The 12,230-nt window shown below is 44.2% G+C and overlaps 1 protein-coding gene across 5 annotated transcripts in view; it reads right to left on the minus strand.

Annotated features, from left to right (window-relative positions):
* The window catches only part of NRXN3 (neurexin 3), a 1,693,693-nt gene that overhangs the window by 1,159,615 nt on the left and 521,848 nt on the right, over positions 1-12,230 (minus strand). For all 5 annotated transcript variants that reach the window (XM_062181845.1, XM_062181844.1, XM_062181847.1 and 2 more), the window contains one exon: positions 8,400-8,783. In XM_062181845.1, coding sequence (XP_062037829.1) covers positions 8,400-8,783 — 384 coding nt within the window. The remainder of the gene's footprint in view (positions 1-8,399; positions 8,784-12,230) is intronic.

Raw genomic sequence — 12,230 nt, forward strand, 5'->3', positions numbered from 1 at the left:
TAATGTAAATGGCCATTGCATCCCTGTGTTTGACAGCATCACAGCCAACAGCAGGTGTGCTGTGGTTCATAAGCAGCTGTCACACACTGCACCCAAGTGCTGACCCACATACTCTGATATCTCGAAGATCTCTAATGTCTCCAGCATGTCCTCCTGAGACCCTAAGCATCCAGACTCCAGATTAACTAGAATCTTATCTCCCTGACTGCATTCTTTGAAGAAATTAGGAACGGCTGTAATCAGGGATATCTCAGACTCCGACCAGGAAGAATTCTTAATTATGGCTCATGGACTAGAGATATTTTCCTGGGATCATAAATGTCTGCCTGTGGAAAAGGAAGTTAGTAGAGCTGGAAGAGAGAAAGAGGTTCAGTCTGAGCACTGCTGTGGTTGTTACCAGTCACATCTGTATGACTTGGTCAACAACAGGTAAGAAAACATGGAGACACTATGATGAAAGCCAATGAGTTGTTTATTTCTTGGAAAGGCTTTCTTTTAAATATGTAACATTGTCCATTAAAATGGGATCAACAACAGACCAAAAGTGAGATAACCTTTCAATGCTTTTAAGAAATCCAAGGTCTACTCATTAGTCCATCAGTTGAAACTTACACACCAAGAGCCTTAACGTACTCAGTACATCAAAGGTGTCAGAGGTGGAACTTCACTGTAGTGCCAGTGTAACTAAGTCCTATTGACCTAAGCCGTTCTTCAGATGGTAAGAACAAGGACTCACATTCCTGCCCTGCCCTTCACTCACCTTTCTCCCTTTACTTGGAATGAGGGTAGACTTGCCAAGTTGATGACATTTGAGAATTACAGCGTTAGAGTTGAAAGCGCCCTAAGAGACCATGAAACTCTTGGCTTATTGCATTCTTGCAGAACAGAGAGGCCAGGAGATTCAACAACAACCTCAAGGTCACACATCTAAATCAAGTCCCTGTATATCTCTAGAGGATAAGGTACAACCAAAAGCAGATCCTCTCCTCAATGGCACTGGGACCAGTCAAACAGCAAGCATTGGTATATTTGGCCTTGGAAAGCAGAGCTTCTGTTCTTCCCCTGTGGGTTAGGCTATGCAGGACCCCCCCCCCCAAGACAGACCTAGCTACACAGTGGTATTTCACATTGGTCACCTATCACTGTCTCATAGTTATTTTTTTCTTGTGATTTATGCCCCGAATCATTGCCCTTGGCAGATTGTGTTACAGTTTGCCGATTACTTCTTCTTCCCCTCTGTTTCACTGTGAGCTCAAGAACAGAAAATGTATCTTCTTCAAATATGTGTCCCCTGGACTTAGCTCACCAGCTGACATGGGGAAGAGTTAGATACTTTATGGAATCCCTACGTTAATGTTGCAAATAATTCCAAAGATGCATCATAACTTCAACTCCTACAGTTTTCTGGATAATAGCCACTGAAAATAAAGCTCCATAGATAAGAATGCGTTGAATGTGCAGAAACTTTAATAACTTAAAGTTAATACTCTAAGGAAGCTACAATGTGAATTTGTGTTTTCATGATCATATACTACTTGATACCCAGTCATACAGAGAAGATATTAGTCTGGTTTGACAGAGGAGAGAGAAAGTAAGTAGACACAGCAGAGTTTAGACAATGAGTTAGAAAGACATGCCGAGGTAGACTTATGCTGTTGGAGAAAAAGAAAATGTCCAAGGGTAGTGGTGATGCCAACTATTGAGACTGGAAAAACTGAAATCAAAAAAAGCCGGCTGCAGGGAAGTGAAACTTACGATTTCTGTGGGTTTTTTTTTCTTTTTTTTTTTTCTTTTTTTTTTTGGACAGGCAGAGTGGACAGTGAGAGAGAGACAGAGAGAAAGGTCTTCCTTTTTGCTGTTGGTTCACCCTCCAATGGCCACCGCGGTTGGCGTGCTGCAGCCGGCACACTGCAGCTGATCCGATGGCAGGAGCCAGGTGCTTCTCCTGGTCTCCCATGGAGTGCAGGGCCCAAGGACTTGGGCCATCCTCCACTGCACTCCCTGGCCACAGCATAGAGCTGGCCTGGAAGAGGGGCAACTGGGACAGGATCGGTGCCCCGACCGGGACTAGAACCTGGTGTGCCGGTGCCGCAAGGCGGAGGATTAGCCTAGTGAGCCGCGGCGCCGGCCATGATTTCTGTTTTTTAATGATATAATGACACCTCTCAGATATCCAGATGATGATGTCAAGTACACAACTTGAGAAATAGAAATCTTGGAATACAGGAGTTCCAGGCTAGAGATCCCAATCTGGGAGCCAATGACATATGGATGACCTTCAATAACACAGCATTGCACAAGGACAAAAAGGGGAGTGAGTGTTCCGGAAGGAAACCCAAAACAGAGCTCTGGTGTCACACCAGCATTTATGAGCCACCACACAGTATTTGTGCAACACAGTGCTCAAGACAGTAGGGAAACAGACATTTAATGCTCTGGTTTTCCTCAATGCTCTTCGAATCCAAAGTATATACAAGAAGGGCTACTCAATGTAATGGAAAGAGCAATGGATTAGGAATCAGGATCCTGAATTACAACAATTTTATAGCTAATCCAAATTGAAGTCACATGAACTTCTCAGATTTCAAATCCCCATCTACTATAACAAGAATTAGGTACAGTAACATCAATGTTACCTGTATATTTTCTTATATTTTTATTTATTTTAAAGAGAGAAACAAAGACACACAAACTCAGATCTTTCATTCACTGGCTCTATCCTCAAATGCCCACAGCAGCTAGGGCTGGGCCAAGCTGAAGCCAGGGCTGATGAGAACTCAACCCTGGGGGTCCAATTACTTGGGCTATCACTGGCTGTCTCCTAGAGTACACACTACCAGAAAGCTAGAATTGAGAGTAGAGATGGAACTCAAACTCAGGCATCCCAATATGGGATGAAAACACTACACCAAGTGTGTGCCACAACTCCATTCTTTTCTGATATCCTGACTTCCCTGTGACACACGTGTGGCACCCAAAGAGCACAATCCATCCTTATCTATGAGTGGCATTTCACCCTTCCCAGCACAGCCTGCTGTTGCCCCAGGAGCACACGGAAGCAATGGGGGTGGTGGGGTGGCTCGGTGCTGAGTATTTGAGCCAGGAGGGGTAGGGACTGCTGCTTGCTGTCTGTTCCTGTTGGCAGTTGTTTGGGAGAACTCAAAGCATCTGGATCCTGTTTTCAGCAATTGGGTCTATCAGATAAATGGCATCCTGGGGACCTGTGAGAGGAGCAGATTTGTCCTCTCCATCATGTTTTTTTGGTTCTGCAAACTCATATTCCCCAAACCATTCCTACATCCATGATCATGATCCAAGAGATATTTTCTTATAGCAGACAGCAGGAGTGAACCAAATGAAAAAGGACAGGATAGAAAAGTGTTCCACAAGACTCATCATCTGTTACAGAATCTGGCCTTAAGGGTCAGGGTACCTATGACCCGAACTGTCACACACACACACACACACACACACAGGAGGGAAATTCTAGATGGCAATATAGTGTTCAGTGGAAAATGTTAGACCCAAACCTTTTCATGGCATGATTGAAGCTGTATACAGGGAACCCAAACCCACATGCATGAATGGGACAAAATTAGTTCAAGCTATAGCAAATGGTTAATCATTTCAATTTATGCATTGGATGATATTTGCCAAATATTACTTAATACATATGCAATTCTTTTGCAGCTTCAATTGTTTTTCCAACTAAAGAGGCTTAAAGCCGTAAAGGACCCCCTGTCGTCACCACTTTGCTGAGGCCCCAAGTGCTGGGGGATACAGCCGTTTCCCTGTGCCTCAAGACAGGAAAAGCTCTAGAATCAGGAGAGATTTCAGATTTTAAGAAACAAATCTAAGACACCAAACTGTCCTACTTCACAGGTGTCACCTGAAAGGCTCAGCCCTCTCACCTCTTTCCAATGAAGAACTGGAACAGCTGACCTCCATCTGACCTCATTAACACTGGCTTTGAATGACAAGACACACCTGAATGATGACAAGGCCCAGGATGAAGGACTCAGTCCTAGTGCGGATGGCAATGGAAGATCCCGCATCTTACGAAGGTGACTCTACGGACCCACTCTCCTTAAGAAACTACCTTCAGTAGAGGGAATGTTGCTTTGTACACTATAGCACAGTCACCGTAGTTTTTAAAAGATTTTATTGATTTGAAAGGCAGAGTGACAAAGTGAGAGGGAGATGCAGAGAAACATGCTCCATCTGCTGGTTCACTCCCCAAATGGCTCCACTGCTGGGGCTGGGCCTGGTAGAAGTCAGGAGCTTCTTCCAGTATTTTCCTTGTGGGTGGCAGGGGCCCAAGCACTTGGACCAGCCTGTTGTTCTCACAGGTGCTTCAGCAGGGAGGGATAGGAAGTAGAGCAGCTGGGACTCGAACCAGCACTGATGTGGGATGCCTGCACTGCGGTGGAGGCTGAACCAGCTACATCACCATGCTGGCCGCCAGTCACTGTATTTAACAATTAAGATACACTTTCCTATTCAAACTCTTGGCAACCTCAGGGAATGGGTGCATTGTTCTGTTTCACAAATGACTCCTTTCAAGCAATCTCCCTAACAATATGGAGTTTGTCAGCAAGAGTAGTTTGCAGTTAAAGCAACCTTAACTCATATTCATTTCCCCATTTTACAGTAAAGGAGACTGAGACAAAGAATTAAATATTTGTTTAATATCACCTACCTAATAAATGACATAACTGACACAGAAATCAGTATCTGATTCCAAAATTAATCCTATTAACCATGATGCCATGCAGCTTCTAATCACTGTAAAGTTTTTTCTTCCCCTTGTCCTAAGAATTGACTTGTGTTGTGCCCTATTTTTTTCATGCTAAATAAATGTTGACCCACATTTTAAAGAACCATCCAGGGACTAGGACAGAGTCTACAGGAGCCTCAACGTTAAGTTGGATCGCCCACAAATAAATCAAGTCTTTAGTTCTTACTAGGACTCGAATCTCAACAACTGAACTAGAACAGTTTGGCTTCATTGGCAAAGAGAAGATGCATATGTTACACTTGGTCAAGTGATCATCTTCAGAAGAAAGAAGGCTGGGACAGACTCAAGACAAGCTAGACTGTTCCCTCTGTCTAATGGTACTTCACAAGATGGTTACTAAGCATTTCAACCATCCAGTCTGTCTCCATTTTATATATACAAGCACCTCTAACACTGCCATTCCTGTTGCGGTGCCAGTAGAATCAATGGACACCTCTTTTGAAGCCCAGGAGAGGACACAGTTTGGGATAGGTGGGGCACTCAACCTTAAGGATTGTCTTAGGATTATCACAACTGATACAAATGATCAACTCTAGACATGGGGTTAATACTTTCAGAAAGATTAACAAGGAGATGCTGTGATCAAGTTGATGTTATTATGGTGGGTGGGTTAGCATTCCTTAATACAAAAGGAATCATGTCACTGTACAAAGAGGATGTCTAACACTTGTCCTACACCTTTTTTTTTCCCCCCCAGATATGCCTATGGTAGAACAGTAACAGTTTTGTTAGAAATAGGGGCCCAAGGAAATCCAAGAAAGGTTGGGGTCTCCTCTCTTGACCTAACTCCCCCACTTAGAAATGAACATTTTCATCTGCTCACCCTTTGTTCCACTACAGATTTCTGGCATATCATCTATTATACCTTAATATCTGCAAAATTTCTCTTTGTGCCCTTGGAAGAGCTATACAGTCTTTGATCAAAAGTAGGGGCTTTGTTTTCTTTGCATTTCCAGTATCAAACACAGTGCCTGGAACATATTAAGTCCTAAATAAATGTCTCTTCCATCTATGAAAAAGATAGTCTGCAGAGAAGATATTCCACAGAGAAGTCAGTTTCAATACAGAAAAACAATGTCATTGGGAGGCTCTATTTTCTGTCGTAACAGAGTGGAGCCCTATCACTTTTACACTCCACTGATTCATTCTGAACATGGTGTCAGGAACAATACAGGGGCAAAAAACAATTAGTAGGGGAAAAAACAATCAGTAGAACCGTCTGGGATTTGAGCAATGTATAGATCAAATGTCTTAAATTTGCTAAGCTCCTTCTCATTTGGCCAGAATGGACGATTCCTGGCTGCACTGTACCAAGAATAATTGTCTCTCATACATCCCCCAGCAGCTGCCTTTTAATGACTAGTCAGAAGTGACAATGCGAAAGGTACAGTGACTTTCATTGCACTTGGCAAATTTTGGACTAACTCCCATGGATTCGCCCTTGGACTAGGTGAGTTCACAGACAACGTGTCTACAAGCCGTCTACAGTCATTGCTCCTTGTATCAAACAACCACAAAGCCCCCGACCTAGGAGGGGACTTCAGAGGAAGACCTCAGATGTATGAAATGACCATTGGTTTTTCACACTTCCTTTGTAGACAGAGGAAGATCTGCAACACCTCAGATTACATAAAATTGTTTCATAGATCTATGAGGTCAAATGACCTTTTTACTTCCACAAACAAGCACCAGGATAAACTACCCGACAAAGTTATTTGTAAAGAGTCCAGCTGACAGACTGACCAGTCCCATTTCACCTATCTCTATGCTACCTGGCTGCCTCATCATGTTTCATGCTCTGCTCATTGCTGCCTTGAACTCAGTAAAGTTGAATTTCAATTCATTAAGCTCCAAGAAAGCTCCCCTTTTCTCCTTCACCTGGTGTCCTGGATCCTGGTTTTGGTCTGACCGTAGATAACGTTTGCAGTTCTCTTGAACCAGTAACGAAGTTTACCTCACAAAAACATTCCTTGAAAACACTTTCTTAGCTGTCAAACAGTCCCTGTTCCAGGCCTGGTCCATGATCTCTCCCCATCACATAGCTTCTGATACTTGGTCACTTTCTGGCCATTGGTAGTCTTTAGGGAAGAGACTGCAGGTCTCTCCTTAGGACATCCTTCCCCTCTGAATTCTGAGGCCCTCCTTCTCTGCTCCATCAACAGAGGCCATGCTGCTGCCTTGTGAAATTTCATTACAGCTTCATGTGGAAAGATCTCAGCTTCTTAGCCAAATAAACCATTATCTTCTTAAGGACAGGAACCATGACTATTACCTATGCTGTATCCTCAAACACCAGAGTTACACCCTTGGCAAAAACATGGTAACTCATAGAAATTATCCTTTCATAGAGGAGAGGCTCACACTTCACAGCCAGCTTCAGTCTGTGTAACTGGAAGTTAGACAACAGTCCAAATACATAGTATACACTGCCATATGCTTGCCTTGATGGTGACCCTTTGCTTAACCTTTGTCTTTGCCCTTTGCCTAAGCTAAATTTATTCCAAGTATTAGATGCATTCTTGCCTTCCAGCACTCTGGCTCAATCCAAATGGTTAGCCCTCACCTCTCCAGCCACCTGCCATACCCTTTCTTCCTTCCCAATCCATTTTGGACTTGGTTCACAAAGCAAGCATCCAGCCCATTCTGGATTTCGATCAGATTCTCAAGTTGGCCATGTTCTCACACCTGTCCCTTGGTACCTGCTGCCCTTTCTGCCTCAAGTAACACTTCTTCTTTGCCAAGCCAACTCCTCCTCCCATTTCAAGGCTGAACTTTTATGTTTCTTCTTTGCAGAAGCTTTCTCCGAATCCTTCTGAACATTGGATCCCCTTACAAAGGCCTGCCAAACTTGTCTATACCTTCCCCTTGGTGATGTTTCTGAAAATATTATCAGTAAAACAATTACTGACATGAAATATTTACCCTATTACAGGAATTAAGTCACTGAATCATCATCATCTGGTGAGGTAGGTGCCCGATTATCTCCATTTTCTAAATTAAGAAATCAAGTCTCAACCAAACTGAAAACCTTGATGAAGTTCCTGGCACTCCAGATTTTTCATCCAGTCTGCACCCCAAATTCATGCTCTTAACCAATACTGCCTCTCACAAAACTCACCATGTTTGTAATTTGCTACTTAATGACTAAATATTCCCTTAGTCAGCAAGCTCCATAAACACAGCGATAGCTCTGTCTTGTTCAGTATTCTCTTCCTGAACCCTGACCTAAGAGATAAACACAGAGAAAGTACTCAAAAAGCCTCTGTTAAATGAAAAAATTGAAAAAGCCAGTGAGTTAGCCCTCTAGGAACCCACAAAGAGAATTAATTCCCTATCTAAACTGAAGATACTTAACAAAAATGTATTATGAGCATGATAATAAACATTGTATATTTTCCCTTTTCGGCAGGCCAACCCTAGCCAAATATACTTAAAGATTCCAAAGTAGAACAGATAATATCTAGATATTAGTGAACTCAAAAACTCTTGTTTGGAAGCAAGCAAGCACAGGTCGGTCTAACAGCCTGGGCTGTCCAAGGATATACCTGTAACACCTCACCCTCCACTCAGAGCCCTACATGTCACACCCTGGAGGACTCACCCCTTTCACAGGTTCTTCCCCAGTAGCCGGTGCCAGTGCAGTCACAGATGAAGCGGTTCCAGCCGTCCTTGCACACTGCATTGTTCTTGCAGGGGTAACTATCACACTGCTTGGCGCTCATGCGGGAGCAGGAAGACTTGACGCCCGCAGCATTCTGCATTTCCGCCAGCTGCCTTATGTTCTTGCTGCGCCCGTCGATGAACAGGTCACGAATGCAGCCCACGTAGCCATAGTTGAGCATGGCAGTCCAGAGCTCGGTGGGGAGGATGAGGCCAGCACGGTTCTCGGGCAGCCCACCTAGGTACATGTCCCCTTCCAGGTCCAGGATCTCACTCTCTCCACTGGCGGTGAAGGGAGTGCGCCTGCTGTTCACTGATATAGTACCTGGGTGGGAGGAGGAGCAGAGTGAGCGGAATCTCAGGTGAGGCTGCTAGGTAATCAAACCCAAGGAAGGGAACCCAGCAGGTAGGATCTTAGATCAGCATTACCTGGCCAGGAAATGTCGAGCAATGCAAGCAAGGAGATGAAATGCTACATGATGGTAGAAAGGATTGCGTGAGCTGTTTAGTTCCAGTCTCTGACATCTAAGCCTGCCTAACCCACTAGGGGACTCAGGAAAACCCCAGCGGCTATCCTCCCCTGGTTTATCTTTTCTCTGCCTGAGAGTCCTGTCTGCACCTACCTCACAGGCTGTTTAGCCTTACAGAAGTGATTGCACCTGCCTGTGCTTCAATCTCCTTAGCTATAAAATTAGAAAAGAATTGTTCCCACCTGCCAGTCTGGTGTGATATTAAATTATTTAATAGAAGTCAGGTGATTTTAATAGGGCTGAGACAGAACAAGGGCTCTGTAACATTTGCCTGTGTTATTCTCATGGCTCATCAGCCCCAAAAGGTTGGAACTTCTGCCTCTTTCCTCCCTGCGCTGATACTCTCTAACCTGGGCATTAACTACAAGCCTTGCCAGTGGGTATTTTGGCATACCCTTTTTAAATTGTATTTTCACTGTATTTGAAAGCTGGAGAGCCAGAGCAAGAACAAGAGATACAGAGATCTTCCATCTGACGGTTCACTCCCCCAAATGAATGTAGCAGGCAGAGCTGGGCGGGACAGAGTTCAAGAGGCTGTAACTCAATCCAGAGCTCTCATGTTGGTGGCAGAGACCCATGGACTTGAGCCATCACCTGCTGCCTCCTATGATGCACATTAGCAGGAAGCTGGAGCTGAAAGCAGAGCTGGGATTCAAACCAGGCTCTCTGCCACGGGGTGTGGGCATAGCCACTGTGCTTTGATGTGCTATGAAAAGGCACTGTTTTTAATAGATTGTAACTGGAACATTTCTTTATTCATTTAATAAACATACATGAAATGCCTCTTCTCTCCCTGGAGTAGTTCTAGGCATAGAAAAGAACTCGATGAGTGCATCTCTCCTCTCATTGAGCTGATGTACAGAGTAGTGGGACAGAAAGTGGGAAAAAAAATCATAAGGGAAAATGGCTAGAGAGTGCTGTGAAGACAGTGTGGCAGAAGCCCTTGTTTATACTATAAAAGGTAGAATCGGTGAAGGCCTCTCACATGGAAGCTGAATCAGGTGTTAAGGAGGACCCAGCCACTCAGAGCAGGGGAGAGACCACACAAGGCAGAGGGAAGAGCAATTTCAAAGTCCCAAGGCACAGAAGAGTGTGCCTAGAGGAAAGCAAGCCAGAGGGAATGAGTGGGGTTTTAAGGCAGAGACAGGCAAGGGCAGAACAACGAACACTATAGAATGAGCTTCTAGAAGGTATGACCTGGCATCTGACTTGGGAGCAGGGATCCCAGTCCTAAAGGTTTTCTGGCCTATGCCAGTGTGTGAACCACTTTACAACTCAATGTCCTAAACTTCAAAATCAAAGGAATGGAGTAGGTGCTATCTACACATCTTGCTGGAAGTTTTTAAAATGCATATTCATTATTGCTGAAGTGATTATGGGTAGCCAGGTGGCCGAGCAGGGCTGGCTATTTGTCAGCCTTCACTTCTCAGTCTCATTCCCTCAGCTGTGAAAGGTACAGCCTGAAGGGCAGTGGAGATCAAATGAGATCACAAAAACTGAAGTGCATTCTAAATTACAACGTCAACAGAGAGAAGAGGAGGAAGGCCCTTTGGGGGCCGCGAGGTGGGCAGCAGACACTGACAGTCTGCTTTCCTGATTCTCTCAGAGCGGTTTTCTCCTAGAGAAATGGGCTTTGCGTGTTTGCTGCTTAATCTTTCAAAACCCTGCACGATAATAAAAATTTCCTGGCCAGCATCTTTAGCGTTTGATGTGCTCTTTTGGACTTCATTCTCAAAACAAGCTTTAAGGTATGAGTGGTGAGTTTTTCTATTTTATAGATAGGTGAGCTTTGTATCTCTGAACTGTCTTCTCCCTTTCAGTTTCCCTTCTTCACCCCAGATACAGCTACAGGGATAATTTGATCAGCAGCTAAAAGGGAGAGACATTAATTGCCAGCTAAGGACAGTACTGGAATCAATTTAAATTCTGGAAACTTCAGTACATCCTAAGGAAAATCTACCCTCTGAAAGTGTGATCACAACAGTGTAGACTACACTTATCAAGTCTTAAGACTCACCTCCCCATCCTGGGGAGTGGTCATAAAAGTTTTTAGTTCCCTTGGGGCGGGTGCTGTGGCGTAGCAGGTAAAGCCACCACCTCCAGTGCTGGCATCCCTTATGGGCACCAGTTTGACACCCGGCTGCTCCTTTTCCAATTCAACTCTCTGCTATGGTCTGGGAAAGCAGTAGAAGATGGCCCAACACCAGGTTCTAGTCCCAGTTGCTCCTCTTCCAGTCCAGCTCTCTGCTGTGGCCCAGGAAGACAGCGGAGGATGGCCCAGGTGCTTGGGCCCTGCACTCACATGGGAGACCAGGAGGAAGCACCAGGCTCCTGGCTTCGGATCGGCCCAGCGTGCTGTTTGTAGCGGCCACTTGGGGGGTGAACCAATGGAAGGAAGCCCTTTCTCTTTGTCTCTTTCTCTCACTGTCTAACTCTGCCTGTCTCAAATAAAAAAATTAAAAAAAAAAAAAAGAGAAGATGGCCCAAGTGCTAGGGCCCCTGCACTCACATTCGAGACCCAGAGGAAGCTCCTGGCTCCTGGCTTCAGATCAGCCCAGCTCCCACTGTTGCAGCCATCTGGGGAGAGAACCAGGGGATGGAAGACCTCTCTCTCTCTCTGCCTCTCTGTAACTCTGCCTTTCAACTAAATAAATAAATACTTTTTTAAAAAAGTTTGTAGATCCCTTCACAGTCATGTTATTCTCAATGATGATTAAGGAAGGAGGTGCCCCACTTAGATACACTCGATTTTATAAATACCAGTTTTTGCATATGCTTATAACTAAAAACAGACTACCAGAAAATATTTTCATGAAGACATGAAGTTTAATGGATCATATGAAAATTTTAAGTTACACTGCTTTCAGGGGACGAGTATTTGTTTACTCAGTAAGTTTTTACAGGCCTTGATCAAACTCATCAATACTTCAAAGAATCGGCCAATGCTATAGCCTCCAGGTATGGAATTCAAGTCTTCTGGACTCCACACTTACTTGTTTAAGGCAGGTGCACTGATGGTTCTAACAAAATAAAACAAAACTGCTACACTGCTTGAAACAGCAATTAATGTTAGGAATAAACAGGATAAACTTAGGACAATTATATTCTAACTTTTCAGTTGTGTCAAGGTCTAGGTTAATCAGACAAAAAATCCTTCAGTTATGAGCCAACTCCAGAGACATCCCAGGGTTTTAATAATATTGTTTTGGTAATTCTGGAACAGGTATCTAGTTCTGCCCTTG

The sequence above is a fragment of the Lepus europaeus genome, chromosome 22 (genome assembly GCF_033115175.1).
Source record: "Lepus europaeus isolate LE1 chromosome 22, mLepTim1.pri, whole genome shotgun sequence".
Taxonomy (NCBI): domain Eukaryota; kingdom Metazoa; phylum Chordata; class Mammalia; order Lagomorpha; family Leporidae; genus Lepus; species Lepus europaeus.